Source organism: Falco punctatus, assembly GCF_963210335.1.
Source record: "Falco punctatus genome assembly, chromosome: 2".
In the NCBI taxonomy this organism is placed as follows: Eukaryota; Metazoa; Chordata; class Aves; order Falconiformes; family Falconidae; genus Falco; species Falco punctatus.
The window spans coordinates 21,306,979-21,334,036 of record NC_137581.1 but is presented as its reverse complement, the minus strand read 5'-3'; the positions used below and the strand labels follow the sequence as shown (position 1 = coordinate 21,334,036).

General features: G+C 36.0%; 1 protein-coding gene and 1 long non-coding RNA gene across 11 annotated transcripts in view; one reads left to right on the top strand and one right to left on the bottom strand.

Moving 5' to 3' along the window:
* Window positions 1-27,058, top strand: part of LOC308059287 — a 159,022-nt gene that overhangs the window by 19,397 nt on the left and 112,567 nt on the right. The window lies entirely within an intron of this gene.
* SGCG (sarcoglycan gamma) overlaps window positions 1-27,058 on the bottom strand; it is a 155,277-nt gene that overhangs the window by 44,412 nt on the left and 83,807 nt on the right. For 3 of the 10 annotated variants that reach the window (XM_080376369.1, XM_080376375.1, XM_080376370.1), the window contains 3 exons: window positions 23,201-23,398; window positions 6,218-6,319; window positions 2,555-2,642 (listed from right to left, as the gene is read on the bottom strand). In XM_080376369.1, the coding sequence (XP_080232495.1) occupies window positions 2,555-2,642; window positions 6,218-6,319; window positions 23,201-23,398 (388 nt within the window). Of the gene's footprint in view, window positions 1-2,554; window positions 2,643-6,217; window positions 6,320-23,200; window positions 23,399-23,809; window positions 23,937-27,058 lie in introns of those variants that run through there. The other 7 variants (XM_080376372.1, XM_080376374.1, XM_080376376.1 and 4 more) reach the window with 5 other exon arrangements.

Here is a 27,058-nt window from a genome sequence, read left to right as displayed (position 1 = left end):
GTAACTGGGAAGGGAAAAAAAGAAAAGATGGTCTGAGATTTGTTGTTACTTTTGCCAGGCTTAATTTTCTTAAGGTAAGATCTATACCCATTGGCTGGCACAATAAGTAAAGTATCTTTCATTTCAGTAAAATATATCCTTTACATTGCTTCCAGCACTGAAGCTGTCTTTGTTAACAGGAAAGATACACTATGGGTGAGTATCTGAGACTACTCATTTATGGACCTCAGTTACAGTACAGGTGCCAAAGTCCAAATGGGCCATATCACTCTTCAGCGCTGACATTTCCCCCCCCCACCCCCAACAAAGTTTCTTAATTGTTCATGCAGAAACATTGTTTGAGAAGCAATGCACCTTCCACCTGCCAAAGGTATGTTCTATTTCCAGCCTGAAATATGGAGGTGCCATATTTCCATAGGGACACAGTCCTTTAAGTGAATCATGACTATATTAAAATATGATGACAGAACGAGCAGCAGAAATCAGAGAAGCTTTTTTCACTTTCATGCAAAAGCACCCATTAACGATGGGGTGACTTGTCTGACAAGTGCCTAAACTCAATACAGGACCAAGTATTCATGAACATCTTTATAGCACACCTTTCCTATTAGCAGTTCTAGTTCATGCAGGCTGGACACAGCCTGTCAAACAATTCATCAGGCCTTTGGGCTACTGTGTAACATGATTTCACCTGTAAATTTCCCAGACTGGCAGGGATCAGGTTGGATAAATTAGGGTGGTGGTCCATGATTTGTTCTGTGGTCTGCTTTTCCCAAAGGACCTCCTGACAACTTCTTCTCATCAGGCAAGATGGACACATGACCACAGTGCAGATACACATCTGGTCCCACGATGGGTAACCACAAACACTATGTAGCAGTCAGAATCAACAGCATACATATTGTGTCACAGAAATTCTGACCATGTGATGTGTTTGGTTTGGTCATGTGGTTACTGTATAGTTAATTATTGCAAACTGATTTAATAACTTTACTAATAATATGAAACTGTACATTTCATACCTTAATTCTTACCAAAATTATATATGGATGCAACTATCATGTTTTCATAAATACTTAGGGGCATCTTCTTAAAAGGAATTATTCAGATCTTTATCAATAGATTGAATAAAAAAAAAAATTGAAAACGTTTAAAGGCCAAATCGTGATTAACTGTATAATTATACATCTTAAGTGGAAAAGCAGGCTCCTTTGTAAGTTTTAAATTACATATTTTATCTGAAGTTTGTTTGAAAACAGTGAGGCTTGCAAAATGTTCAATAAATTGATATAATTCTTCAAACAGGAATTGCCACAGAAGTTACACAGTCTCATCAGCATGGAAAAGCTGCTCATGAATGCTCATCTGGGTCCCAGTCTAGTAAACTATTTAAGCATATCATGTTAGTCATACAGTTAAATAAGGAGAAATTTATGCTTTGCTGCATGAGGTTCTTAGAAGACACAAGTTAATTAATTGTTAAATTTTCCTCCAAAGTCAATAAAAGTTGAAAAATATTAAACAAAACTAAGAAAAATTCCATTGTGTCTGACCCATATTGTTGCAATTATTGCCTGAAAAATACAATTTAAAAAGTTAAGGTCTGCTCATTCTTGCTGCCAAGATCTATCACCAACACGTAGCTAGACCTATTGATTTAACTTAGTATACCAAGGTATCTTATTGCTACCAAATATAGTAAAACATGTACATTTCCAAGTTGTGAACTGGCATTTTCTTTTAGGACATCCGCTTCAATGTATTTCTCTCTGGAATACTAGGAAATTAAGAGAGACATAGCTGTATTCTCCTGTTGCATTTTCTTTCTATGATTTGCAACTACCAACAGACATTTACACAAGAAAGAGTAATTTCTGCAGTGACCTTTCTTGCATAACTGCAATAAAGAAGTGCTTCAAATATTTGAATTTGAATCTCCACCTATCTCCTATGAAGACAGGCTGAGAGAGTTGGGGTGCTTCAGCATGGAGAACAGAAGGCTCTGGGGACACCTTAGAGCAGCCTGCCAGCACCTAAAGGGGGCCTACAGGAAAGCTGGAGAGGGACTTTTTGCAAGGGCATGTAGCAATAGGACAACGAGAAATGGTTTTAAACTTAAAGGGAGTAGATTTAGATTCAATATTAGGAAGAAATTCTTTCCTGTGATGGCGGTGAGGCCCTGGCACAGGTTGCCCAGAGCAGCTGTGGCTGCCCCATCCCTGGCAGTGCTCAAGGCCAGGCTGGATGGGGCTGTGAGCAGCCTGGTCTGGTGGGAGGTGTCCCTGCCCGTGGCAGGGGGGTTGGGACTAGGTGATCTTGAAGGTCCCTTCCAACCCAAACCATTCTATGATTCTATGATTTACAGAATTAACGCTTAACTGAGAAATTGAAAAGATACTGTTGGCGTTTACTGAGTGGCAGCTAGACTTTTCAAGTATTACCATAATAGTAAAAAATAATCACATATTTAGTGCTTTATTTCTTCAAAGTGCCTTTCAAATATTCATTACAATGTTTCCAAAACAGTGAAAAAGGAAAAATCATTTAGACTTACCGACATTTAATCTGCCTGTGACTTCCCCATTTGAATTGCGAGCATTCACAGTCACATTGTGAGTAGACTGGAGAAGCAGTGATGAGTCCTGAAGTATGGAGAAAGAAAAAAAGAAAAAAAAAAAAAGAGTAGATTCAGCAGAATAATTAGAAATGTTAACAATTTTCAAAATTTAGTCTAGTTATTACATTAAACTCGGTCACTGAAAGAGCTTTGCAGCTACAAAACCATACACAGGTGTTATCAAATAATCTGGGCATATATTTTTGATTACTTTCACTATATGAGATTTAAAAGAAGAAAAAAGTTATAGAGAATACTTCAGGTGAACAAAATCTGTGTTACTGGCCCAATGAACATGGTTGCTAACATTTTATCTTTTGGAAAAAAAGCTTAAGTACTAGATTTACTACATTTCAATAGATAATCAAGACTCCTACAGGACAGCCATTTAACTGAAGTGTGAGTACCCCAGTCTGCAAATTTATACTGTCTTATTAACTTGGTGAGAAACATGCATATGCATTCTGCTTCCTCAGTGGTCCATGCAGCCTGTAAGCTTTGGCTTGATTTTGGCACCTAGCACTGACTCTCCTGGTAAGGAAACTCACAGTGGGTGATGGAAAAAGTGGCAGGTAGGCTAGCTCAAAGCTGACTGTAATAGATGACAGTACAGATAAGAGTGTCAGTCTAAATTAAATCATCTCCTTGTCCACCACTCAGAAAGATGACAGAAGTCTATCAGCAGATTGAACAGCATCACCTGCGTGTCCACATCCCTGCATCATGATTTGAGCCTAATACACCCTATGCTGTTCCATATCTGGTGTCCCAGTATACAAAATCACATCTGAAGGTCACAAAGCAATGGCACTCATGCTCAGTTTAACTCTCCTCACAAGCTGCATCACAGCTGGGACATTTGCAGAGCAATCAGCCTCATGCCTATCCATCATTGTGTGCTACTTATGGAAGCTGGAGCATGCCAAGCAGGTGTAATTGGTATCTTTATTCATCCCTACCACACCACACCACAATCCAGACTAGCTATGGTAGGCAATTCAAACTTTCATGTCATTCTTAAGACTGCAGCCAGTGCGGAATTACTTTACCAAAACATCCCCTTGTGTTAACTCACGGCTTGGTGTTGTGCTTGTTGAACTACTCCCATCATTTCCATAACTTATTCCCAAATGTTCCACTCATACTCTACACTTCAGGCCCACTGGAGCCTCCTCAACCTTCTCCTTGTCTTGATGAGCAGACAAGTAATTGTTTTGAAAGACCCTGCTGCCCACTGTGCCCCATCAGACTAGGCATGGACAATTAGTATGAACTGGAAAAAGAAGGTCAACAAAGATCAGGTAAATATATTACGTTTAAGTACATGTGCTAAATGACTCACAAATCTGGGCATTTTTGTTACACTTATTTGACAGCTGCTGGTTGATTTAAAAAATAAGTTAGTAATTTGTAGTATCAAAAGTAAGTGCAATCAACTGTTTTCTAGACCTGTGGCTTCCACACGTGTATTGTTGACTAATTAGAATCTAGTAACACATTGATAAATGCTCATCTTTTATCTTTCTATGAATATCTATTAGCTAAGATGCAGCGGTGTTGCCCACAACTCTTGTGTCGGGCTCATAATGAAGCCATAAACTTGTAATAGGCTCCAGAGATGATGCACAGCAAGTAGATTTTCTGCTACATACTTTCTTAGCACTTTGGAGAACTCATTAGGTGAGAAAAGCTGTTAGGATACTGCAAGGAGAAAACTATTAAGGCAAGGGAGAAAGCTGATATGATAGCTGTGAGTGGCCCAATTCTCTAACAAACAAATTTGGAAAAAGAAATCATAACAAATAAGCAACTTTATGAGAACAAATATAAAGATGGCACTAAGGAGATCAAGCCATAGCCAATTAAGCCTCCAGAGAGTTCAAATATTTTAAAAAGCAAGCAAACATACAAACAAAACCCGTCTAATAAATTATCAGTTCATAGGGGGCAGAGACGTGCCGTAGCCTGAAGGCTCTAATTAATGCATCCTACTAATGATCATGATGGGTCATTAAACAGCTAAGCTTATATTAGATACTGCCACACCTCTTTTATCCTATACTGTACTAAATGTATTAAGAGCTGGAAGGAATATTAAAAGAGCACGAACGGTAGTTTAACATTGCATAACGATTTTTGGGGGCAGAGGGAGTTCTTCAGTATTAGCTATTCTGGTCTTAAAAAGTTACATGTCTTATTGGATAAACACCCTCAAGGGAAATTCATTTAAGCACATAAATAGTTCTCCCACTGCCTATGAGGCAGAAGAGAATACAGCATAAGAAATAAAATGGAAATATAGATTTACTAATGGAATTTCACTCTCTAAGTAAGAGCTGTTCTGCTACTGGAAATACCTGTTGCAGAAAGAAAAAGAAAGGCTTAATAGACATAAAATATGTTGGCATTGCTTAAATTTCAGTAATCTAGCATTTTAACAACCTCATTCTGATAAATCTATCTATATTTTCTCTTGCTATAGTGATACAAACACCAACTTTTCCCCTAGGTTCAGAAAAGTCTCATAGCTGGCTATCTCTTCTTGTTGAGGAAGATTGTATGCTTGAAGTAATGAAAGAGCCATATTTGGCTTTCACTATCATTGAATACTTTATTCAGTGAAACGTCCCACTGGTTGATGACAATGTTCCTAAAACATGGCTTTATTTTGTGAGCATTTGGATTACAGATGATAGTTTTGAAAAATATTCATTTTGTTGGCCAGAAACAAATATTGCTCTACAAAAAAATTTACTGGAACAAGTTTCAGAGTTCACCTGGATATTTAAAAACCAATGCAGATTCTTTCTTCCTTCGTCTAAACCCAGTACTTCAATAAAAATTTTTCATACCATTTCCATTCTCAGTGCCATTTTAAAGTCAACCTGCTTGATATTTTCTTTGACCAAGTATGCTATTCCTTTTTTATCTCAATAATAACAAAATTCTCTGCCTATGTAAAAAAGATTAAATCCTAAATCTTTTAATTTAGTCTTGCAGACTTTATATACATAAGTATATAAAGATATCATGTATTTAATATTGTTGCCCTAAAAGTGACAAAACCCGAACTTATTAGAGAAATTGTAATTTTTCCAATAGGATCCACTGGTTTTAGAAATACTGAAACCAATCTGTAATGGATGAATAAACAAAACAATCAGTTTCACAGGGAAGCCTGCATCAAAAAATAATCTCGCTAAAAATAATTTTTAAATTCTTACATACTCTTAAAATTTCAGCATTACTTACACACACTGACCTTTGTAACTCCTTTTTGAGCTACTTTTTATCATATGCCTAGGAGAAAAATGTTAATTCTACCACAGCATCAGAACATTGACCTTGCAGCTTCTAAAGCATGCAAAAAACCGTTTGCATGCACATACACCCCCCCCCCCCCCCATACTTCCATGACACACACACACATTTTCATGACACACACACCCACACAGACACCCCCCACACACACACACACACCACATGCCCAAACCCACACCCACACATACTTCCATGACAGATGCCTGGACTTTGCCTAAATTAAACTGTTCATAAGTGCATTAATATTTCTTCAGCATTATTGAAAGACTATCTGCTTACCACTCGAGAATGGATTTCTTTGGCATAAAGAGGGAATAAGAATTCTGATTCCCCTTCCAGACGAAGGCCTTCTTTAGTAACACGCAGGTGTCCCATTCCAGTCTGAGGAGAAGATGCAAGAGTTATACGTATTTCGTTATTGTTGTTGTATTTTTTTTGTTCTTCTCATAAACTCAAAAATTTGCAGAGCTGCCTGCCTCTAGTTTATTGATACAGATGCCTATACTAATGCATTTAAAATGTTGAGAATTTGTCATTTCTTGCAGGAGTACGTTTCTTTAAGAAATTATAGCTTTTAAGAAAAATTTATAAAGGTCGGGTTTGGGGGTTTGTTGAAGAAAAAATACAGTATTACAGCCATTAAATTAAAAAGAAGGGCATTTGTATTGGCTGTGTTGAAATAGACTTTGTACTTGCCTTCTAAAAATGCCGTGAACAATAAAATTTTACATGAGTACTCACATAAAACAAACCTTAAGTTAACATCTCAAGGTTTATTCTATTAATAATGTATTTTACAAGGAATGTAATAATTCTAACTCTATTGAAGAGACAAAGAGGGATTTTTATTTGCTTCCATTTTCAGTAATTACTTCTTTTTAATTAATTTTTCATTCCTTGGTTTATTTTTTTTTTCTGCTCTAATTGTAGGTCAAGGCTCTAAGTCTCACACTATCATCTTCCTTTCTCTTTATCACCTGCTTGTCTGGTTTTGTACCTTCCTCATTCTTAAACACTCCTTCCCAAATTTAGCCCAGTTGTGCTCTTCCAGCACGTATCTTATTTCATTCTTTTTCCTTACTTTTATGATTATCATAGAATTGATAATGTGAAAAATGATTGAGGAATTACTTCAGTAAATACTGTTGACGACTTGCAAGCTTCAGCCACAAGGTATTTCACTGGTATTTAGCTAATTTGTAAAGGATTCACCACTCACTCTACCATAAAAAGTGAGAGAAAACTCTGCAAAAAATTTGCAGACTTACAGTTCAGCCACATGTGAAAATATTTCAGATCAACTGCTTTAAACTACAAGGAGTAGGTGGAAGGGCTAAATAAAAAACAATAAATCCAAAAAGTATTTCCCCTCCAAGTATTTTTCAGGTTGTCTCCACATAAGCAGAGAAGAGATATATGACAGGCCACTGATGATGATACATCAATAACCTGTTCATCTAATGAATTATGCCTACCAATGATAAAAGTTAAAACTTTAAGAGATTGCCATTGTTTTCAAATATTCTACGTTCTGACAAATGAGTTTATGTATTTATCTCTATATAAAAAATGCTAAATAATGTCTAACTAGCCTTCAATGAAAAACTGCAGCTATTTTAACAGGCTTTAAGAGAGACAAAGAAACAAGCTTTGTTAATTCCATAAGGTAAGAAATACTAATGTCAGCAGTTCATTCCACTGGAGAGCACAACTACGATTCCTCCTCAGCAAGGATTTATTTCAGGAGAGAGGCTTTTAGAGTAGTTATTTATGGAATATGTTACACAGGGTCAAATATTTTACTGCTTTGAAATATATAATGTACTGACTTTTCTCAGTGGAAGCAGACACAATTTTTAAATGCTACACCATTGCAAAGCTTTTAAAAAGTACCTGGTATATACTGATACATCTCATGAGGCAAAACTAAAAAAATACCTATGATGAGTCCCCTATGGATTTCACAATCACAATTCCTAGCCAGCATGGAGTAATTTAGAAAGATGTTTTTCTAGTGAAAACTATGAATATTTTTTTCTAATTTGTAATACAAAACAGAGATCACTTCAACACTGTAAAAACACACAAGTTTTAAGACAAACATTTTAGAAAAACATGACATGAAATGTCAGGATATTCTAAAGAAATACCACTATCAAATGGCTCTCGTTTAACTAAATTTAGGGTCTTGTTATTTGCTCTGATCTCATGCCTTTTCCCATCAGGTGAAAGTAGAATATACTAGACATCAGGTTTAAACACAGTTTGCATATTTTTCTGGAATATAAAGAACTAAATAAACAGTGTATTATAGAGCAAGTATTAAAAATGACATTGACAAATCTGAAATTTAAGAAGGCAGAGGAAGAAGTAGCAATTAATTCTTGCTCTGAAGCTGGTGGGGAAAATTAACAAACTCCTGGGTGGCAATCTCCATCCTGCCTTTGGCTTTGCCAGGAAGAAATGTTTAGCAGAGAAAAAAAAACCCTATAATGACGTTGAAAAAGAAGATTATGCAATTTACTCAGCACAGCCTTTCTAATGGATTCAGATTTTTCAGCAATGATTATTCTAAAAATGCTATATAGACAAAGGAATGTCTTTGACATCAGGAATAATATGCCATATGACAAAACTTAGCATTTAACTTATCTATACGTTCTTATTTTTCAGTAAATCCAGTCATATCACTCAGGATTACTTTGTACGTCTTCAAGTATGTCCTATTTTTGTCATCAGATTTTTCATTTAAGCATTGACACAAAGCTCACATTCTCACATATTTGAATAAGAGCCTCTTATCCATTCTCATTGACCACTGGGACGTGCAAAAACACACGGAAATTTAGACTTGGTTTACCTGCATAAGTGACTATCTGTGATGACTAACAGATAAAGTCTATAACATGCATGAGAACAAGAAAAATGTGGATTTCATATAATGATCCTCACTTCTATTACCTTTGTGACTAAACAATTATTATTTCCTTAGCATCTCAAGATTGTAAAAGTACCGAGTTATGCAGTGGTGTGATATGAGGAAATTCTATTATGCCCCTTTTATAATTGGCAAATTGAAGTTACGTGGAATATAAGAGAGGGATTTAGGATAAACAAACACCCTAATGCACTGAGATCCAATGAGAAGTTCCATAAAACAGAAGAGTATAATAGTTACACATAATCTCTTGACAACCACTCTGCTTCTTACATTACCAGTTAGGAGAAGGCAGTTATTATTTACTGAGTATTGTGACTTCCTCAGTGATGAACAACCTTGATGCTTTCAGTTTCAAGGTTTTGATTCCATTCCTATTCAAATCATTGAATTAAAATATTTCTATTATTTCTATTGACTTGGGGAAAGTGTCCAGGTATCAGTTAGATGTGGATTTTGATGCAGTTATACAATAAGCTATTGATTGTGTGTGGGGGAAGTGCTTCACTGAACATAGATATATGGCAAGTCTGGATTCTTGTTATCCTGATGTTGGTGACAGTCACTGCTTGAGTGTACTGGCCCTGAGCTATAACACATTATTGTGCTTATAGCCTTGAGACTCATTTTCTAATTACTCACAGCCCTCAGTGAGGCAGGGACCGAGCTGTATAGAAGAGGAGGATGAAATGGTACCTCTGTAGACACTAAGCAGATTTTGCTATTGCTGCAAGGAGTTGACTGGCATGGAAACTGCTGGCAGCTGCCAAACCCTTATGCATCAAAGATGCAATTTAGCATTAGTGTTCACAAAGGTGTGACCAGTCTTCATTTCAAAACTGCTATGCATATTCTAATTGGAGTAACAGGATGTCTTCAACCGCACTAAAAGCATTTTTCATCATTTGAATATGCTCCTGAGGACATAAGTGCTTGTAGAAACAGAGACAAGGCCTTCTACAAAAAATTCCAGCTGAGAGTGTGTTCAAGCCTCATAAAAGCTCAACAAAACTGAATTGCTTATACAGGGGTACTCCAAACAACCTGAAATGAGTAGCCACCACTACCAGAATCCTAGGTAAGACTCACTGTGCTATGGAGCATCTGGATGGGAGGAGTGTCTTGGGTGGGTTATCATTCTTTTCGACACAACAAATATAAAATATTTTCCCTCCGAAATAATGGGAAGCAATTCCGTCCTCCACAAAGCCAGCAGAGGAGTGCAGTACGTCCACAAGCCATGGAAAGGCCCTAAAGTTTCTTTCAAAGGACTGTAGAAGGACTAAGTCCTTCTTCAGGACCAAAAAGTTCCAAAAGCCATACTGATGGCTCTGGTGGTATGGCCACCTTCTTCTGGCTATGAATATCTGTGTCAAAGAAAAGGGAGAAATGACTGGATAAAAGCAAGTTTAACAGCATTGGTATGGCTAGTGCTAAAGGCCTGTCTTGTTAAAACAGGATGCAAGAACTTTCCCTCTTTCACCTGTTGTTATATTGGGACCTGCACTGGCTCATGACCATGAAAGTCACGTGGAAGGAGATGCACAGTGCCGTAGGACTACCAGGTGTGGAAAGAAGATGTAGCTCTAGGGCTTTTGCACTCACAGCAACTTGCCCTCAGGTAGTTGAGCCTCATGCTGTCTATGGATTATGGAGTCAAAACAGCATCAGATAATATTTTTGGGACTTATTTCCCAAGCCAATATAATAATGTAGAGGTCTGCTGCTGTAGGCATGTGGCTTTAAAAACAAGGATGAGGCATGAGGAACATTCATTCTGTTTCCAAATAGTATTTCTAGTCACCTCAATTCAACCAGTAACTGTAACTTACGTTTTCCTGTCAATATAGAAACTGAAACACATGGGGGCTGACTATATTGGGTCAACCAGTCTTCATATAATTTCATATAATTTGTTATAATTTCGTATAATTTCATATCATATCATCACTATTGCTGCACCTTCTGACTTCACTTCAACTGCAGTCCTCAGACTCCTCTGGACAACAGAAATTAAACTTCTGGTCTATGTATCAGCTAATAGCTGCACAGGAAGATATCTATTTTCCTCTTCTGGGTAGAGATCAAATACTGGAAAGATAGGCATATCCATATATTCGCATCGTTACAACAAAAGATCTCCAAGTTGATTCAAACACTAGCTTTAACACACACTCAATTCAAATCAAGTGGCTCCTCTCTCAGGAGTTAACAGCAAGTTTAATTTGTAGTATCTGCTCCTTGAATATTCAAATTTTCCAAATATTAAAAATCCACACATGCTGTAGTTGCTGATTGGAACTGATAATGATATTAACTTCAGACTAGAGAGGATGCAGCATTTCCATTCAGGAAACGCCTTTTCTTACTTACAGGATACTTACATCCTACTTCTAGGCCAGCCCAGGGAAAGACCTTGGCAAGTTCAGACCAAGACATCATTTGTTGTGCCCCAAAGCTAGTTCAATTAATGGCTTTATAGATCCAGCTTTCACTGCAGTACTTCTTGCAGCAATTACTATTTGGAGAACTTGCTTTGCAAACAAGAGTGTACTGTTTCATTGAGATAATAGGTCTGTGGGTAGAGATTGTTAAAAAGCAATCAGCAAAACAGGATTGGTAATGAATCTGATGAAACTCTCTGTTTGACTTACAATATCTATTTTGGAGCTAAGTACGTGCTTGGTATAGTAATAACATTACTGATGCCTCATCTCGTTTTCTGTTGCAAGGACTCTATTTCCTGGGCTCAGACAGAGAAGGTTATCCGACTCCTCTTCTTAGGTGACAGTGGAGTCTTTTCTGTCAAAGACATGGGTCAAGTCAGAGCCCTTAGCAACAGCAAGCACTCCTGGAACAGAAGTGAGTTTCACCTGGCTTAGAGCTGGATACAGACTAAAACATTCTTTACAGATACGGGTAGAAAGAGGGTAGGTAATATTCCATGATCTAGAAAAGTAGATGGCCACTTTGAACTCAATATTTATTTGAGGAAATGAAAGATGCAAATTCATCACATCATTGGCATTTGCTTAGTTTTGATAAGATTCCTTTCATAAAACAGGATTAATATTTAAGAAGCATACTGTCAAGATATTTTCAGGTCCTCCTTGTCCTGATATATACAATAACAGACTTTCTTAAGTAAAGAAAGGTATTAATTACAACAGGTATTACTCAAGAGGATAAAATGGCTTCTCAAAACAGATTCGGTTCCAGCTTCACTTCCTTGTTCAGTGAGGACCAAATTCCATCTGTTCCTACAGACATTTCAAAGCTGGATAATACTCAGCTAATAAAAATGCCATTACATCTGGCGTTACATCTCCTGTGACTGATTTACTCAACATTAAAAAAATAGACCGATACTCCCACTGCTACATGTATTTATTCAGGAATTGATTTTTCATAAGTTGGCTAATTCATTTTATTGTATTAACATTTGTAATTAAGCAACTTAGCTAAGGAAATGGAATTAAATCTTTTCCTTTGATTTGTAAAGGTTGTCAAGAGGATTTTCTTCAGAACAACATTGCATGATCTTTATTTTTTGAATTCCTCTGAGGAATCAGGGATATTTGCACGGTGTATATGATTACACAGACTACGCATTGATTCAATATTGTAAATCCTATCATTTGTACAAGGGGATGTTTCATCTTATGGTCTCAGTGCTCTACGCCTTGTGTAAGCACACAGTGACAAGCATCTCCACCCTGACAGAATTTGCTGTCTAAATAGTCAAGATGACAAAAATGTGAGATGGAAGAAGGACAAAGAGATATTGCATTCATCACAAAGCACTGTTGAAGATGCCTCCAGCTAGCTCTGTGTGAAATTAATTAATTAAATAATTTACCTTATGTTTTGTCTTGCAATTATCATTCATATTCATTTTAAAATATCATACAAAATGGCAGCCACTGCAGTATATCACAATTAAAAACAGATCATCTCCATTAACAATCCAACTTAATTTTGAATTACCCAGACTTCCCCTCATCTTAGTATAACTGATAAATTAAAGTTTATGAGCAGAGTTTTGGTCATCTTTGCTAAAGGCCATCATGGCCACTTTTTGATTCATGGTACAAAAATTTAGTAAGAACAGATTTTATACATAAAAATATAATAATCTAATATGATGTTTCTCTGGTGACATTATTGATAAATGCATTTTTGTAAATCTCATCAAGCAAAATGTAAAACAAATCTGTTGAATTTTCCCTATACTGTATCACAGCAAGCTCTAATCCAGCACTGACAATAATACCAGCTTTAAAATAATGGCATAAATATATGCTATGCATCAATAAAATGGTAGCTTACCACGTATTTGTATAAATTAATTTTACAATGTACACAAAAAATAACAGCAATGACAAGGAAATGAAATATAAAGTTGGAAAGGGTGAGAGCTTTTTGCAGTTCCTGTTGGATTACATATAGAATTGACAATTTCCAATCCATACCCTACTCCATAGTTAGGACCTGATCATATATTTTCAAATTTTTTATTTGGTTGAAGATGATTTTTTTTTTTAAATAAAACCCTGTTTTTCACTCATGAAATAAATATTTCAACATAAAAAGCAAGAAGAAAGTTTTAGGAAATTCATGTATTTCCCAGCACAGATAATGAGGAGTTTTAAATCAATTACATTTTCATTCTGTATTGCTTAATTATTATTACACTTCATTCAACTACATTTTCCCCACAGCTTTATGTATACAGAAATGTATATTTGGAAAAGTTTAGTAGCAGCAGTCAGTGCACCTAAATATAAGGCAATTTAAGTGTGGACAAACACGACTTCTCATAATCGTTCTGTCTGAGCAGACTTGAAGGTACAGACAAGGCTTTTAACCAAAAGACATTTTAAAAGCCAAAAAAGAAGTGCTTGAGAATATATGGGACCATTGTTATATGTACACACGTTATATACGGAGATGGCACCTGCATGCTCCCTAAAAAGGAAGTAGGTCAACTATTAGAACAAAAAATGAATCAACAAAACAGGTGATGGAGGTTTCAGGTCATTAGGGAAGTAAATGTGTGAAGACCTGATAGAGAACTGTGGAAAGCCTTTGAGGAAACAAGAATGTAAGGACTTCACGTTTATTTCTGTGGACAGGGCAGGTACGTTTCTTAAACACAATGGGAAAACATACGCTAGATAAAAAGGAATGGAAGAAATTGTAGGAGTGGTCATGTGCTTCTAGAATTTACAGGCTTGGGGATTTGTAAAAACAGTAGTAAGGCTATTAGTAAGATCTTTTGTTACGTATCTGAAAGTCTTCAAAGACCTGCAGAGAATCATAGAAACCATTGGATTTTCTTGTTAATTCACACCAAGAGAAACAAAACTGGTGTATGGCTTAGCCATAGGCTATTAAATGATTCTTCTGAAGAACTATACAGCTGGTTCTGACTCTGTCTTCTACATACTGGTCCACTATGGAAAACCTGTATGGAAACAGTTTCTGTGTGCGGTAAAAGAGAGAATCAAAAAACCAGCAGAACTCCAAAGGTATAATTCAATATGAATACTCCTGAAATTCTCTGGCAGGCAGATCTGTACATTTTAGGAGAACATATCTGTTTAATGGGAAACTGCTTATTACATAGGATTTATTGTCCTTTCCCAGTCTTGTCGTGCTCACAGGTCCCAATCTGGATGGAGGCCCTATTGTGCTAGACATTGCACATTAGGTCATTTCAGTGTCAGTCTCAAAACTGACACATCCCAAAAGTTGCACATGGAAAAACGGCAGTTCAGGAACTCTGCATAGTGAATGTTTCTGATCAGATGTCTGGATTTCATACATGAATGCATATGCAATTATTTGTATATGGAACACAGAAATAGGAATTAGATCCAAGTTTTTCATTTTCTTCGTCTTATGGTTGATTCAGTAGGCTGGGCTTGACTTCGGGTACTAAATGGCACAGTAAGTGCATGCCACAGCATGTCCCCCATCACCGTATCAGCACCTCTTTGGGAGAGTGGATTTTGAGCAGAAGAGGGCCTGCACACATCACTCTTGTAAGCACTCAGGCACCTGAGATCAAGGTTGGAGCTCACACGCAGGCAAGGTGCAATCAGGTATGCACTTGGATCCAGGCACTGGGAAAGAAGCCTTCAGGTCCCACATTTTGCAAATGTTATTTGTTGTCATCAGTGTGCTCAACCTCAATCTGTGTCAACCTATGTTATTCTAAGAAATGTTACAGTAATTTTTAATTTCTGTAATAATATTGCTGAGTAAATGATAATTTGAAGACACATTAAAAGTCTTTATGGAGATTTAACCTCTTCTATGAATATAGAATAGAATATAGCTAATAGCACTAGAAAAATCAGACTGTTTCATGGATACAGACATTTTTCAGGTCATTCCTGAACCACACAAACTGTAAATTTCACCAGCTCTATCATTCTTCATTACTATTTCCTACATTAGAACAGCTCTGCTTGCTCCTGGGAGCAAAAATACATGCCAAAACCCCAAGGAAATGTGCAGTTGAATGTTACTGATTGTGTCTGAGCTCAGAAAAGAAGGTACATCAGACCATGAGATCAGAACATCTGTTTTTCCTTTGGCAGAGTGTTTGCCAAAAGCAGCTTCATTAAGTTTTCCCATACAACTTAAAACTAGCAAAGCAGAATCAGAACCTGCAGTCAAGCCCTCATGAACTCATCTGTCCACAGACCTTACACTTGCATGTACACTAGAATCTCACTGTACTCACATCTTTGAAAACTCTTTATCAAGATTACAAATTATACCAAAAACACATTTTTTAATTTAAACAAGTGCTCTTCCACACTCTTCCACATTTGATTCATAATATAATTCAGATTAATAAAATGCTTTAATAAAATACATTTTCATATGTACCTAAGTATATATCACAGTACTGAGAAATCTTGCTTTCTTTGATAACAGCTTTTCTGCAGTAGGTATTTCAATATCTTTCAAAAACTACTCCTTCCATAAAATATTTAAATATTCACCACCTGACAGAGAAAATGGGAATGACTGTGGCCTGGTTGAAGGCAAATCATATTTAATATATTGGAGAGATAGCAAAATACAGCTGTTCAGGATTATTCAGAGTAGAAACTATGGAATATTGGTGTTCTGATATGAAAACATTTTATTAAAAATTAGGATGAGAATTTGTGAATAATTAAATAAATATTTCATTTCATTTCAGTATTAAAAAATGTAACATTCTCAAAATGGCAACTAATTCCATGGAGCACTGTTAATCATAAAACGCATGGAAAGGCTGTACAATTTCATTAGTGTATGTCTTTGCAGTGAAGGAGAACTCTTGCTGTGAATGAGTGTTTTTTACCACACATTTTTATTGCTGTCTGGTCTGGTTTTAAATGTTCCAAATGATTGGGCATCTCCAATTTAATAAGGCATGCTATCACACAGTCTAGTAAGTCTCAGTGTCAGAAAGTGTTACTTGATTTTCAGTTAAAATTGTGCTTTCTTAATTAATCACATTCCTAGTTTTGTATTTTTCATATTTCCTTAATTACCTCCATCTTTGATGCCTGAATTTCGAAGTGCTTAAATAGTTGTTCACGCAAGTATTTGATTATAATCAGTTGTTTTTTTTCAAAATATATATATTTAGATCAAGATCAGTATCATTGTCAGCCAACTAATGTATATATATATTATATATAGTTAGCTTTTCAACATTTTTGTCGTACAGTTAAATATAAATAAATTGATATTGCTTTATAGAAGACTTTGAAAAATATTTTAAAAGAATTTTTAATACTTTTGCTGTACAATTCATTATTAATTGCCCATGAGAACCCAAGAAGATTAGCAGAGTGGTATGTCTGTGATAAAAAGTTTCTGGGAACAGGTATATCAGTAGAGCACTCATGCCAAAAGAAGAAAATACCTGTGAATAATATTTGGAAAATTCTGTATGTTTGTCTAACTGTAGCAACTGTCCTATCTATTCTGGTGCCAGAAATATGTGTGCATAAAAAGAGAAACTGCAAGTAAAGACCATACTCTAGCCTAAATATGCACACACCTTCCAATTCTCAATGTCTATGTATTTAAACCCAGCTGAAGTGCAGGCATTAAAGCAGGCTAAACATTTGGCCTGTTCTTAGGAAGAACTACGCTTAGAATATGCATTGGTGGATTGGACATTTTGTGCTTGGCCCTCCATATACCAAATTAATTCCTGTCACGATAAGGTGATCCACAGGTTGTTCCAAGGCTTAGTATTAGGGCTTGACTCTCCTCATGTTAGTGACTCAAACCCAAGCAAGGTTTAACGTGGATGGCAGGAGAACATGGGAATGAGTGCAGATTTGAATCACGTTTGACTGACAGTGCATCTAAAACTACAAAGACCTGTCTGCCTCTTTTACTCACACTGTGTTTAAAATTTTTGTCAGAGCAAAACTTGCGCTACATGGCAAAAACCACACTGCAGAAAGGACACTACGTATTCTGGGGAACACTCTTGTTTTATGACTTTCATCAACATGAGATACTGCACAATTGCCTTGACCTTTCTCATTCCGGGAGATTGTGATAGCTGTGGCATCCACAAAAACCCATGGAAACATGGGTTTCTCCATCAGAGGCTAAAGAATATTAGGAATAATCTTTGGCGCTAAACTGTTCCTGGCATTATGATAATGTAGCATAACCTAAATTATATCATAACTGAATTAATGTGGGCTTTCTGAACACGATTTGCTAGTGCATCAGAAATGGTAATCATCTGATCAGGTGCTTTTTTCACACCTCAGTTTTAAAGTACTGGCATGACAATCTACAAAATTCAACAGTGATCTAAAAATTTTGGTCCAGGGCTTCACTGATTACAATGTCGACACAATGGGTCAGTATTATGGGCAAAGTTCTGACCAGGTGAGTACTAGTTCTCTATCTAATAGCAGGGTAGAACAGCTAAAGACCGTTATATTCAGGAGAAAATGTGAAATCAGTCTCATGAACTTAGTTTTCTCTAAGGAATATAAAGATAATGGAAAAGTAAAAATGCAAAAAGAAAAAAAAAACACCTCAGAAATCACTGAGGCAGCAATGCAAGCAAAAGATTATAGTAGTGAAATTGTATCAGTTACGTAACAAACTGAGAAGCCAAATACCTTGTTAATGCCTCCTACTGACCAGATAATCTCTACAAAGCTTTCAGATGCTCACTGTTGTATAAAACATTGTTATACAGATTAGCTCAACATTGTCCAACTTTTCCAAATGTTTTGCCAGTCATGCAGCCATCTAGAGTCATGCCAATATGGACTTTATATGTTGGGTAATTAGTTACGGAGACACTTAAATAATTTAAGAATTCCAAAATACAGATTTTCAAACATCCTGCTCACTTGTCCAACAGATCTAGGAATACTAACATTTCTGAAGTTAAACTATCTGATCACCATTGGACATGAACACAATCAAAATCTCATAAGGGACCATTTTACAAATAAAGCCTACAAGGAAAAAGAGGGGCCATATGAAGAGGTACTCATGTCCTTTTACTTAAGAACAAGTGGCGGCAGGGCTCAAGTGGGTTGTTGTACTCCCGGATTAAAATTCCTCCTTTCACTGGGAAAATCTGATTTTATATCTTCTCCCAGAGTTCCATGCCCTAACCAACCGACTATAGTACATTTGATGTTGGGAATCTTTTACTCTCTAGTAGGTTTTTTTCTGGTTCATATAAATTTATTAAATATTAATTAGAGCAGAAGCTTCAAGAGAAACTTCTGTCTCCAAGGTGGGTACAGTAAACGTCTGACAGCTAAAGCATGTGTTATATCCAGTCCAATACAAAATCAGTTTTTCCATGTAAATCAAGACAGTTCCAACTAGAAAGACTGAGAATTGCCCAATTCTATAGTCTATATCACAATAAGGATCTGGAAAAGAACAATGAGAGTAAGGAGTATTCTTGCATTCAATATATTCAGTATTCTTCTAGTTAAATATTTCAGGATCTGATAATGTCTACGAGGATGAACTTTCATCTCATATGATAGTGTCTAGTCTAATATAGCTGATGGCCTTGAAATTAAAATGTTACAAGCTAATTAGAGTCAGTGGACGATTTTAAAATTACGCAGTCATTTTAATCAATTAAGACAACAGGGTAAAAGAGGAATATATTTTTTCCGGTGAAGCATTTATCTTGTCTTTGTCAGAAGCGTAAAACAGATTAGCAATGAGTTTTTCAGAGGAAATCAGTGGTGTAATATTATTTAGAGAAAAAAAAGAAATTCTGTCTTGGCAACATCAGATGGCCAACCACAAAACAAATCTTAAAAGCAAAAATGATATTAAAGTGCATCAATATTTCTCTTCTGTTGGGAAGCTCAAAACTGGAGGCTGTATTATATGCATGTCTAATGAGTGCTGTGTAAAGGGAGATAATAACTTCCTGGAGTCTTTGCCTCTGCCCCTGTTCATACAGCCCAGGAAACTTTTGGCCTTCGTTGCTGCCAGGTTCACTGCTGGCTCATGCTCAGCTTGCTGCCCACCAGCCCCCAGGGCCTTCTCCAAAGAGCTGCCCCAGGCCAGGCAGAATCAGCCTGTGCTAGCGCCAGGGGCTCTTCCTCTCCACAAGCAGGACTTTGCATTTGTCCCTCTTGAATTTCATAAGGTTGGACCATACCTCCAGCCTGTCTAGGCTTCTTTGAGTGTCAGCCCAAGTCTTGAAACTATTAAACAGTACCCCCAGACTGGTATCATCCGCAAATGTAGTGGGCAAGCATTCTACCATCTCTTCTAAGTCATTGATAAAGTTGTTAAAAAGGATCAGTCCCAGGACAGACCCCTGCAACACTTATTACTGGCCTCTGTGTAGAGGAGGGTAACACATTAAATCCAGTCTCCAGGGTTTTTTTCAAAATTTCTAATTTTCGTGCAAAACTAATTCTAGTATTACTCTGTTTCACCTTATTCACCAAGCTGAAGATTTTTTTATATTATATTTGATATAATATATTTGAATCAGTCTTCCCTAAAACAGCTGAATATAATGAATTCACAGTGTTCTTCTCTCACATCCCCCCAAAAAATTGAGATCCTGTCCACTGGAACTCTGGGAGAGAAAAAAAGAATGAGATATATCTGATCCCTGTAAATCAATTTGCACACCTTGGGGATGCTCATACATTATGTAACTGGAACAGTACGAGAAAAGGAATACATTCTCTGTTCAGGTTGCTCCCCTTTAATCTAGATTTTATGAAATGAAATTAAATTCTGTCCAGTTTAGTCATGTTCGTTTAATACTGAAGGCCTCTCAAACAATGGAGTTTAGAAAAGTCTCCATCTTTCATCATTCTTCCAAATTTCTACAAGGAGATTAAAATCTATTAATCTTGCAGCATATCTATGTCTAGTTTACGTTCTCCTTTATCGGCTTAGCTTGTTTGCATTTATCACACTCTGGTTTTTGGGATTGAGACAGGAGATGTGTGCATGGATTCATTCCATGCCAGAGCTTGTTGAGGCTCTGTTCATAATTTCATTATTATTTTAATCTGCAACTATGAATAGACATAGCATGTGATTTTTCTATACTGCAAGTTATTATTTAATGAAAGATTTAAGGATGCCTTCCAGAAAAAGGAAGTAGTTTTTATCATATAACAGTAACTTTGATATCTAAATAACAATTCTGTCAACTTTGAGTGGGCTCATGAAAGGGCTGTGCTATAGAACTATGCCAATCAATCACTAAAGCATCAGCACCCCTGTGCACTATACTGCAAAACTGTTTTCCTAATAGAACTACATATTACCATCATGTTATGTTTAAAGCTTTCTTCGGGCACAAACTCTCTTCAGAAATGTACTATAAAAATAACTTTAAAAACGTTTATCATGTTTTTCTGAATATGTTTATCAACCTTAGTAATACAACTTGTTTCTTGTAATATTCTACAGAGAAATACTATTTTATTAGCTATTAATATTCTAATACTGTTAACAAGGATAACATTTTAATGTATTTTTAAAAAACTGAATCTGAATACTTTTAAAGTTTTAGCTAAAAATACAATATCTATTATTAATATTAAACATGGTAAGTAGTAGAACCTCTACATAATATACCTTGAACGCATAATAAATATAAAGTGTTATCACAGCTGACAGACTAATATTTGCCAGATAACTGGTGACTGCATAAGATAATATTTCATCATTACTTTTCTATTCTTCCCAATAATGGGCATGTTTAATTGGATAAGTAGGATATATAAGAATCAACTGACTAGACAGCAAATACTTCTCCAGCTTGGAACACCAGAACCATAAAAATGTATTTCTGTGAATATATTGTTACCTCTCTTTTTGAAACATTAACCAAAAACTTGGAGGGATAAATGCTTAATTCCAACAGGAAAAGGACCTGATGATAGCGTTGGTAATTTCTATGTCTGTTACACACGTTCTTTACAAATCATATTTCCTTAGACACAGGAAAGGACTGTGATGCTTCAATTATACTTCCAGACTTCAAGCGTGCAATTAACATCTATATTCTTTCTTTTTTTTCTGAAGAGGGTAGCAGGGCTTTTCTGTATGATACTTCTCACACCTTCAAGAGTTACTTCTTGTCTTGACAGATATACTCCATTATAACAATACCCAGAAAAAAAAGTTCTCCATTCTTAATGACCTCATACATACTTCTGGTGAGGACTGTGACATACACGTGTACTTTGCACAAATGTTCTTATAGCTGATAATTAGTTGAAATATAGATATTTCCCTCAGATTATCCCAAATAAGTGAAGGCATTACATTGAAGTCACTATTTAACTGGGTATGTCATGAATACCGATTTTTTAACAGAGAATTAGGACAAGTCTTAGAATCACGGCATTCATAGTCCACTCTGTGAAAGAATGAAAGCCTGCACTACTCGAGCTGTTATTTCACTGCTCTTCTTGCCAAGGCGGAAGGACACTGTTCCTCAGCAGATCAAGGCAATTGGTGCCTCACAGATAACTAGTAGGAGACAGGAGTTCCTAGAAGTGAAGTTTCTGAAACTATTTTTGTTAGTCCTGACTAATAGACTGATACTAGAGAAGAAACACCCAGTTTCATACAAAGAAACCAGACCAACAGAAAATAATTTCAAAAACTCCCTAAAAATAAAAGCCTGAGCCACACAGAAAACAATTTTTAAGTTATTCATCTTCTCTGTGATTCATGATGTGCAGTCACTAAGTGCACATCTTCCATGTGAACTGCGTAACAGAAAAATTGTATGTGATCTAAGATGTTCTGCATTGTAATCTGTATGACAGTAACAGTGCTGAAAAGAATTTATGTGGGGGAAGAAACTTGATGGGAATTCAAGCACTAGTAACTATAGTAGTAAGTAGGACTTAAAAATTAACCTACTTACTTTATAGTAAGAGAAAGTAGAGTATAGACATGCTTCTATGAAGATAAAATGGCCTTCACTTAGTCACAGAGGTGTAACAATGATAGATAATGGGACCTTTAACATTTTCTCCAGTAGCAGGGGCAGCACTGTAGGAATTTACTTTTTTTTTTTTTTTTTTTTCCTTGTAACAAGTCTATTCAAATCTTCTGTGTATCACGACTGCATGTTAGGAGCAAATTAGCTTAACTTCAATATTCATTGATGCATTTTATTGCATTCTGACTAAAGCTACATCTTGCAGACATCTGAAAGCTACCTTTTAATCTACTACATGCAAAATTACATTATAAATATTAAAATATATATGACAGTGGAAAGTTATTAAATTTATTCCTGAAAAATATAGCTGCTTAGCCTCAAGTATGAAGTAGTAATAATTACCTCTGAGCTGTAATTAATTGGGCAAATAAATTGTTACATTTTAGATGCTGATAAAAAGGAGAAGGAAGCTAAGAAAAAACGGCGACTGCTAGCAATCTTTCAACACTAAGGAATTCTGGTTGAGATAAAAGTTACAGCAAACACACATATAAAATATAAACTAAACAGACACTGAGACAACAGGAAAATACATTCTCTTAGGATGGTTAGAATTCACCTTAAAATAAGGTATCAACAACCTCAGTATTTCAAAGATTATTACCAATACAGAGATACAGATCAGGAAGTATGTTCAAAGAGAATATACTTTCAACCGAAGTACAAATTACAGTTGAGAAGGAAGAAAAAAGAACCACCTATTGTGCACAGAGAACTTGATGTATCTACAAAAATAAGGGGTGAGGCTGGGAATAGAAGAGAACATACAAAAAAATGGAAAACTAAAGAGGACACTTACTGGGGAAAACCACATCACTTTAAGAATCCAAATTGTCAAAGAAAAATTCACAACCAGGATGATAAGCAGGAGGAGAACAAACAAGTAGAGGCAACGCTTTCTCCATCCATAAATTCCAATTTTGTAGACATATTCATTCTTCGGCCTCTCTAGGCTAGTGCCTGGCGTCGTTGTAGTGTATTGTTCACGTACCATCTGCTATGTAAAGAAAAAAAAGGGACTGCTTAGTTGTTCAAGTTAAATTGTAAATATTTATATAAAACCCCAAAGAAAATACGAAGATACAATTCTAACAGCAAGTTACTAGAAACTAGAAACTTTTATGAAGTTTTACCTGGATAGCATTTTCATCATTTCCCCTTCAAATTACATTTACATCTTACTTTTTGGTACACACGATGTGATGTTTTAATATATGGACTGCATCAATTGCCATTTTCAGGAGGCTTAAATTTATTTTATCCTATATAGAATGGCAATACTTTCTTCCCATTTTTCATAATATTCTAATTCTACCATCACAAAATATTTCATAGGATCGTATCATCATCTGTGGCTCATAGAACAATTTTATTTTACTGTAAAAATAGTTACAAGTGATAACAGTACCTTGTGAGCACAGGTTTAAAAACACTTCTATATATTCTTTCCTCAATTCAGTAATAAAATGCATTCTTTGTGTTGCAAAACTTAACTGTGTATCACTGGAATGCCAAAATATGTTAAGCTTCAGAATCTGTATATAAAGAAATGAAATGGTTCTTAATAACGTAAAGGAAATAATGATTTCTCAATTTATCAGATATTCACATTTAAAGATATATTAGCAATAAAAACATTACTTATTGGGTTTAAACAACTTCTTTCACTTTATGTTATCGTTCTTAAAGAAGCATTCTTTGAATTTAAAGAAATCTTATGAGATTGCACTTCCTTAAAATGTGAAGGTATTCACTAACTTCCACCTTTACAGCACAGAGATAACCAACAACTCAAACCACTCATTAAAGCTTAAAATTTCAGCCAAACAAGTAAAATCTCAGCAGCTTATCTAGAACAACAGTGGGCAACATCTGTCTCGTTTCCACCAATATAAACCAAACCAAACCAAACACAAGAGGATGTCAAAAGGAAAATTCTTATTTTAAGTTCAGGCACTTCCCATGAGCCAAGTATATCCACAGGCATCTTACATCAAAAACTGGTCAAGTTTCCTACAGTATAATGTTCCCAAATGACAGTGCCTTCAGACAAGTTTCAAACAAGGTCTCCTCTCAATTCCAAATTTACTCCTGGGAACGAGATCACTGTGCTTTGCTCACACAACTTTCAAAACGTGATCATATTACATCTTTGCCTAGCTGATGAATTACTCTAAGTCATTGAAGATCTTCTCAGGTCTCCTGCAGAGCTATCCTGTGTCTGTAGCAAGCTTGGGGCTCTCAGTTCTAACCCTCATCTTTAGAAAAATGCATTTTTTTGTTTCTGTAGCTTCTTATTGAACTACAAGACAGAGAATGAAATAAAAGTTTACAATCAAAAAGAAGTTCAAGCATTATCTCTTTGCATATATATAGTAGTCATATTATTTCTGCACTTTCAAAAAGCTTTTAATTTGTTGTTTATTTATATTAAAAATGAGATGATCAGCAGCAGTTCATAACGTAACTGTACTACAGCATTATGGGAAAATATTCTAAATAATTTTTGCTGCGCTCAGTCTCAGTTGCTCATGATACTGTATATATATATCTTTTTATCTGCTGAAAATATTGAAAATAGTATAATGATTTATTAGTTGAGAATCAGATTCTGAAATAACATCACTGCAAAACACTGTAGATTTACAAGATGTTTCTTAATATTCACCACATGAACTATGCTTGTTTAAAACTATCAGATTGCATTTTTCAGTTCTGTGTATTACTCAAGCACCTGGTACTGATTATAGGATACCATTTATATGTGAGCTGCTACTACTTTTTTGCTGTTTTCCTGCTAATCATTGTATAACAAACCATATCACTCATGCAGAAGTTTTCCTTTATTTTAAACCTATTTTAACATTCTCTGCCAAGTAAGACTAATTGGCACATTTACACATACAATGGGTTTCATAAAATGCTTACGAAAACCTTCACCCATACTTCCACACAGATTTCTCTGAACACTAACTTACAGGATAGGATGCAGTTAACTGTTATCTGGTAACACCAACAGATCCACTTTGAGAAACAACCAGTACAGTTCTTGCTCAGATACAGTATAACTACCTAATACCCTACTATAGGGTATCCTCTGAGTTTCTTACTGTTTCCTTCATTACACATACTTGTTAGGTGTCAGTATAAGAAACAAGATAGATGACAGCTACAGAAATTTCTGTAGTAACAGAAGTCCCCTTCACAAGACAGACTGCTTCTGCCTGTTCCTTGGGTTGCTGTTTGCTACATCTTCAAGGCAAATTTCACAGCAGAAACACCATTTGATAAAGAGTAAATTAATTCTCAGATCTTCATGTTTTTATGTCAGCCTCATCACAGTGGTCTCTGAGGCTGGGATTCATCTTACAATGTTAGATACCTAAAATTTAGCCTTCAATATCTGAGCCAGCCAACCTGGACTCTCTTTATGGTCAATGGAGATAAACCCACCCTGCTGGGAATTATTTATCTGACTTATTTCAGATGTATATTTCAGACACCTAGTGAACGGCACCTGAGACGTGTTTAACTTCTCTCGATAAAAAGAAAAATAAAGAGCCTGGGATGACTTTTTTGTATGTACATATCTACATGTTTTAGACATAAGCATTTGGTCAAACTAATTCCAACCAGAATAATTTCCAGAAGCATGTAATTTAACAGGAAGATAGGATTCTTTTCACTCCTGTTCTCCTCTGTTCCATTTTTACCCTGTAGTCAAACGTTTATTGTAGGAGTTGAGGATTTTCCACATAATGTATTATGTACTGCTGTTTGATGAGGCAAGGTCAAAATCCATTATGCATTTCACCAAAAAGCCTATGAGTCTTGTGATTGTTTTCAGCCCTTCACAAATTCCACAGGGGAGATCTTCTCCCAGCACAGCATTGTTCCTTGCACAGATTCTTTTTTCCTGACAGAAAACAGTTCTGCTTTTCCCGAGCATTACTAATCCTGCCAAAAATTGCTCTGGTCCTAGCAAATGGGTAATGCTAGCCTAGAGAACTGACTGCTTTGAAAAGGATTAAATTTTTCTACTTAATATAATATTTCATTATTTTTAAAGAGAATTAGTGGCCCAGTACCAAGTAATTACAGGGGAAATGCTTTAAGAATTGGTGCTATTGGACTGTTTCTTCTGGAAGAATCAGCTTCCCGTATTACTAACTTACATGTTCATGAGCTGAAATCACATAGGAGAACGAGCTCAGACCTGTCTGGAGAAGTCAAGAGAGAAAGTCTTTTATAGGTTTGGGTTGTTTTAGGAAGCTGGGATGAAAGCAAAGCCTTAGACAGGCAGATCTCATGGTTGGCTGGTGAAGTCGCCCAGAGTTCAAGAGACACTCTTAGAATGGAAACAACAGATACTTAATACTATGATGAAAAATGTGACTGGAATAATCATGAAACCGTAAGTTGGTAGTGTAGGAGCATACTAAGCAGACACTAAGAAGGAAGTGGTTACCTGAACACCTGGGTGTACACAAGTTAGTGGGAGAAGCCAGAAGTTTGCAGAATGAACAATGACTTCACTAACTGTTATCCTTATATTCTCTTACATGGAGGCAGCAGAGAGTGATGGACTACAAAGAATAAGAATCATCCTGGCAACCTATAGTGCAGATAAAATGTCAATTTAGTTTCAGAATCAAAA